Source organism: Pteropus alecto, unplaced genomic scaffold (assembly GCF_000325575.1).
Source record: "Pteropus alecto unplaced genomic scaffold, ASM32557v1 scaffold113, whole genome shotgun sequence".
NCBI lineage: Eukaryota > Metazoa > Chordata > Mammalia > Chiroptera > Pteropodidae > Pteropus > Pteropus alecto.
The window spans coordinates 3,738,554-3,744,985 of record NW_006433949.1 but is presented as its reverse complement, the minus strand read 5'-3'; the positions used below and the strand labels follow the sequence as shown (position 1 = coordinate 3,744,985).

The window sequence follows — 6,432 nt, the reverse complement described above, 5'->3', positions numbered from 1 at the left end:
TGCTTAGCTTCTGAGATCAGACGGGATCGGGCTTGTTCAGGGTGGCATGGCCGTAGACCCTGTCTGAGATCTTTGTAAGTTACTTCTCAATGAGAATGGGGCACTTTGTTGTCTTTATCCATCACTCTCTCACCCTAGAACAGTGCCTGATACCCAATATAAATTCGTTGAATGAATGAACTTTATGAACTCAAACTGCTCATGACAGACCATGTTTACCCTCTTCTTCAAAGAATGAACATTAGCTCTTTTTTTTTTTTCATTTAATGATGGACGTTAGCAGACTGTTCTTTCATCTGCGAACCTGTCATTGAACCACTGCCAAGTGCACGCACACACGTGTGTGTGTGTTATGCTTCTGTGAGCGGATATAAATACATCGCAAGCAGGGAGCAGTGGAGAAGCCCCAAATGGCTGCTCTATCCCCAAGACTGCCCTTTCTTCCTCCCTTAATACTTTCAATAATCCATTTGTGTCCCAAGCTTTACAGTGAGAGAAAGAGACGGAGACAGAGAGAGAATGTTTCTATGCTTAGAAACCCCCAACAGAACTGAGATTTAGGACAGTCAGGCTCCAGGGTAGTGCTGCCCACCAGGATACAGCTTCTTGCAAAGCTGAAAGACCAACCCATCCAGGTACCATGCAGGTACCCCGGGATCATGCAGCCATTCATTGCCGGGGTTCTCAGAGAGCTATATTTGGTCAGTGGCTTGCAAAGTCCCCTTGGCTGAATTCGTAGCACAGGCAGAGCCAGGACCCACCTTCTAGCTAACCTGCCAGGTACACCCTCGTTCCCGCCCCTTATCTGCCTGACCACCTTCTGCCATGTTCGAGAGGACTTGGGGGAAGTGGCTGGGAACGTGAGCCAGCTCAGCAAGTCCGGGTCCTCTGCATTTCTATTTTGTACTGGCCAAAAGAGTAGAGGCAAAATATTCTTCTGAAAGGAATCGTGATGATCTTGGAGAAAGTGAGAATTGATTGGCGGGCCCTTCCAAAGGCTTCCTGTGGTTGGCGCAGGAGGCTCCCAAATGAGCAGCCCCACAGCGCCCCCTGCTGGCTGTCGGCCTCCTCTCATGCCCTTCCTGGAGCCAGCAGGGGGCGATGATGTCTGCTCTCCAGGAACCGAGATTGGTGTGAGCTCAGAGCAGAATCGGTCTGGCAAGTCCACATAATTGATAAAATTAGTACCCCAGAGAAGACAAAATCTGCCCAAGGAAGGAGAGTAAGATTCCAGACCCTAACACCCCCCACTCACAATTTCAGTCACCAAGTTCCCCACCATATTAAGGACGAGAGAGCCTTGCTTCAGGAAAACACTCGACACCCCAAAAAGCAAATATGCCAGCACAGTTCTTTTTAATAACGGTGGCTATTTTCATCTCAAAAGGGCTCTTGGTTGTGCCAACAACTCTCTTAAATTATGAGTCCCGTTGGTCTAGTCCAGTGTTATTTACGTGCCACGGAAAATGTAGAAACTTCATGTTAAATATCAAGTGTCTATCAGCCGAAAACCAGTTGGCAGTGAAGCAAAGGCAGATCTGAAGTGCAAACGGAACCCGAAGTGTACAAAAGATTTGATTTACCAGAGCGGAATCAAACCCAGCGTGCTCAGGTATTGTGTGAAACGCAGTGGCTGTACGAAAACTTTTGAAAGGACCGGAATAACCATAGTCTGAGAATTCATTCTGGAAGCCGTTCGCTTAGCACAGGCCTCCTGCACTCGGAATACAAAAGTCAAGGCAAAAGGGCATGACCTGGCAGGCGTTAATAAGCTCCTGGGGGGATTGCGTCCTCAGGCCTCTCAACTGTACACGGTTGGTGCGTTTGTGTATGACAGAAACCCAAGCTTAAGGCCAAGTCCTTTTCTCTTTTCCATGAAAATATGAAGACCCCGCTTGCAAAAGGCTGTGGAGCTAGGAGAGGTGGAATTTCACCAATTGGGGACATCCCTGACTCCAATGGGGGGATGATTCCCGAGACAATCGTGATTGGTACGGAGAGCAGAGCCTGTTCCAGCAGCCAGGAGACTGAGGCTCCTTCAATCAACAAACATTTCCTGAGCACCTACTATGTGCCGTGCACTGTCCTAGGTGCCAGGAATAGAGCAGCGGACAAAACAGACAAGCTCTCTGCCCTCTAGAGTTTATGTTGTCTGGGGACCAGGGTGGGGAAGGCAGGGGAGACAGACCACAGACTAGCTAACAAAGCAGCTGGTCAGATGATGGTGCCTGCTGTGGAGAAAAGGGAAGCAAGGAAGAGAGAAAAGCCAAGAGGTCTGAGGGCTGGACCCTAGGGGTCTCCCATGCCCAGAATTAAGGGCGATGAGAAGGAACCAGCAAAGGAGGCTGAGCCAGGGACAGCCAGAGGGATGACCAGGCGAGCCCAGCATGCCAGAATCCACGAGGAGAAGGAAATTAGCAGCCACGTCCAGGGCTACATCCACGATCTCGATGAGTCCTGGGAACTGGATGTTGGGTCTCCAATGAGAAGCAAGCTCATTGCTAAAAGCTATGGTGTGGATGGTGGAGACGGAAGTCTGGTCACCGTGGGCCCCAAGGAGAATGGAAGGAGGGAACTTGCAGCCACAGGACAGACAAAGGAGCCAAGAAAGGGGACAGAGGCTGATGGCCCTTATCCGATCATTCCCCTGTCCTTCCCTCTAGCCGATCCACCATCTTCGTGCGTCTCCACACCAATGGGAATCAGGAGCTGCAGTACCAGCCTGGGGACCACCTGGGTGTCTTCCCTGGCAATCACGAGGACCTCGTGAACGCCTTGATCGAGCGGCTGGAGGACGCGCCCCCTGTCAACCAGCTGGTGAAGGTGGAGCTGCTGGAGGAGCGGACCACAGCTTTGGGTAATTACGGCACACTGGGCACCCCACTCTGGCACCTCCCAAGGCCCCTTCCCTTCTCTAGAGAGTTCCAGAGGCAGTGGGTGTCTGGGGAAGAGGAGACCCATTCTTCTTCCCAGTCACCAATCCAGGTAAGAGAATGGAGAGCTCTGTCACCTCTGGCTTAAGAGACGTAACACTCCCCATTCCTCTTGGCTGAATGACCCTGGCTCGCTGGCTCTCCATGGTGCCCGGACATCCATGGTTCATCGCAGGGAAGGGGCTCTACCTGCCTTCATCAGCTAGAAGCTCCCTTCCTTTGTCGTTGCCACCCCACTGCACACTGAGTAAATAGCCACTGAACTTGACCCTGCCTCCTCTGAGAGTCGGAAGGCACTACACAAAGCCCGGTGGTCAACCAGGAATTGAACCACACATTTCTGACCTCATCCTGTCAAGTTCCGACCTGTTTCAGGGACCATTCTTGACATTCCCTTTGAAGAACTTTCAAAGGCAAATGGGTCTCAGTGCAGATGGGTCATCTCAGTAAGTGCGGGTGACCTCAGGGCTCAGGTACAAGGAACGGCAGTGACCTTGCATGGCAGCCCATGGTACAGTGACATATCACCTTTACAAAGGAGCTAGGATATAAGGTCAGGGCAGAATGTGAAAACAGTGTGTCGTCAGAGCCCTCTTGAAAATCCCTTAGGAGGGTACCATTCTGGAGAGACACACCTCGTAATAAATCCAACCCAGCCGGTTCTCACTCCATGTTGGAACTGTGCATTTTTATCTTGGGTTGAGTCCCTGATGAAGGAGAGGCTTGTGTTTAGGGCTTATGCGGGATGAAAAGTACACAGGGGCAGCACAGCGGAGTCGTTAGCACAAGGTGTAGAGCCAGACTGCCTGACTCCGCGCTTATGGGCTGTGCAACCTTGGGCAAATTCCTTAACCTCTCTGTGCTTCCATTTTCCTCAGTTGCAAAATGCAGATGATAATAGCACCTACCACCTAAGATCGTGGTGAGTTTGGGGAGATGAGAAGGATTATATGAGTTAAGAATATAAAGTGCTGAGAATAGTACTTTCCAAGTAGAAAGTACCAGATAAGTGCTAACCACGTTTGTAATTTTAAACACTGGAATCCCACTCAAAGGACTGAGGCTGACACCATGAGAGGACAGACAGAGCCAAAATAGATGCAGAGCTCACGCTCAGATGGTGGCTCACTGTGTAGAATGCCAGGGGACTGTCGCATGCTGTTTTCATATTTGTTTATGTGTTAATTTTTAGACTAGGTTGCTCAATTGGTCTTGGATATCTGCTCCTTGCACACGTAAGATGATCACGCAGTACCCAGGACCCTGCGTATAGGTGTGGGATATGGAAGATGGAGAGCTGAGGGGTTGTTTGGCTCTCTCCCAGCCCCTCAGAGCTCAGACTCTCCTCCCCCAACCCTCCTGTAACCTCCAGTGTGCCTCCACAGGCGTTATCAGTAACTGGACGGACGAGCTCCGCCTCCCGCCCTGCACCATCTTCCAGGCCTTCAAGTACTACTTGGACATCACCACGCCCCCGACGCCACTGCAGCTGCAGCAGTTTGCCTCCCTGGCCACCAGTGAGAAAGAGAAGCAGCGTCTGCTGGTCCTCAGCAAGGTGGGTCCCTGGCCTCCTACCACAAACTCAGGGGAGAGTTGTGTGGTTATTACAACAGCTTTCCAGCAGATGGCAGCCTCGAGCAAGGAGTGCCACGCTGGTTAGTCCAGTGGGGCTGTTCCTAACCAACCCCCCTTATTCTAAGGCCTCACAGAATGAGCGACCTCATTGAATCTAAGTTCTTTGGCCACAGTAGAAATGGCTATTTCTCCTTCCTTTGGAACCCTTAAGCTTCCATTAGTTCCACATTAGCCAATGCTTAGAAGAAAGAGACACAGAGAATCCCACGGTGCCCTGTGTTACAGAGAAACCTTTTCTGATACAAAGAAGCAGTAGTTAGGACTTTAAGTTCAAGGAAGCATCTGATGGTAAAGTGAACCAAACAAACACAGCTTCTACCACCCTTGCTTAGACACCAAGGGCTTGCCTTCCCCCAGCTACTGCAAAGCCTTACTCAGCTTGCTCAGCTCCAAATCCCACCTGGGAAGACGAAACAGACTTCTCCCAGAGGGGTCTTCTTCCCGCCGAGCAAACCACCAGCAGGGGATGGTTCCTCTTTCTTCTGCTGTCCAGGAGAGATGGTCAATGAGGAAAAGGCTAACTCAAGGAGCGTGTATTATTTAGAAACAGGAGAATAAACAGCAAAAGAAACACTTAAAGAGTTGCGAGTGTTTACCTCTGGGGAGCTGGAAACAGATTGGAGAGGTAGAACAGCAGAGCATCTATGTTTCATCATAAGCTGTGCAGAATTATTTAGCTTTTAAACTGTACCTGCGTAACTTCAATTTAAATTTTTTTAATTAATGGGAGGGGGATGGCTGATACGAAGAGGAACCAGAGCTTGCACTGTTTGTGTGGGGTGATTTAAAGTAGGACTTGATGTAACTCTATGGATTAGTTCGTTTCTTCCAAAAAGCACCAACCCCAAGGTGAGATTAAAGGAACGAGGATTTTTATTAGAGGAAACACCTGTGTCAGAGAACCTGGGAAGGAAGTCAGATAAGGCTGGGAGAACCATCGGACCTCAAAAACAGTCTGACCCCAAGTGAAGGAGAGGAAGGAAGGCTCATTGGAAGGGTCCAGGGCTGCACATGCAGCCTAAGGAGGGACCAACAGGTGACAGGTGATCCTGTCAGTTTCAGGCGATGTCAGTTTCAGAGACTAGCTGCTGGGGATCTTGACCAATGCACCCCTGTAGCTGGGAGTCGATGAGGCTGGGAGACACATCCTCAACGATACCAAACCCTGTCAATAAAGCAAGGACGGCCTTTAGGGACATGGGAAAAGGCTTTGTTATAAATGCGCTTATCATGGGCTTTACCCCTCCTCAAAATCTGAGCCTCTAGAAGCAATAAGGGACTGCCCAGGGCCGCTTCTGAGATGTAGGAAAAATAACTCCAGAGCCCTATGGAGTTTCTTTTTGTTCCCAGCTGGGTTTTCACAGCTGGGTTTTGCTGTCAGCACACCCACCCCCCCACACATGCCCCTCTCCAACCCCGTAATCTGTTACTTCCTGGCTATCATTTATCATTTAACCATGCTCTCTGCAAGTGCACCTCCAGCCTTGCAAACCCACAGATCGCGAGCCTGCATTCTGTACCTGCAAGTCATGACCCCCTTCTCACTGTGTGTCTCTCTTGACCTTTGCATAGGGCAGGAGTGTGTGATGGTGAGGCGCCCAGATTCCGGGGCCAGACTGCCTGGGGCGGGCTCGGCGCACTTTTTCCATAAAGGACCAGGCAGTAAATAGTTTAGGCTCCCAGTCCATTTGGTCTGTCGCAACTGTTCACCTCTGCATCTGTCTGTAGCACAACAGCGTAAACAATACATGAGTGAGTGGGTGTAGCTGGTTCCAACCCGACTTTATGTACGGACACTGAAATTTGAATTTTATATCAGATTCTTGTGTCGTGAAGTAGTACTCTTCTTTAGAGATTTCCACCA

The 6,432-nt window shown here is 50.1% G+C and overlaps 1 protein-coding gene across 2 annotated transcripts in view; it reads left to right on the top strand.

Annotated features, from left to right (window-relative positions):
• The window catches only part of NOS1 (nitric oxide synthase 1), a 100,488-nt gene that overhangs the window by 85,351 nt on the left and 8,705 nt on the right, over positions 1-6,432 (top strand). For both annotated transcript variants that reach the window (XM_006908593.3, XM_015586792.2), the window contains exons 21-22: positions 2,664-2,857; positions 4,319-4,488. In XM_006908593.3, coding sequence (XP_006908655.1) covers positions 2,664-2,857; positions 4,319-4,488 — 364 coding nt within the window. The remainder of the gene's footprint in view (positions 1-2,663; positions 2,858-4,318; positions 4,489-6,432) is intronic.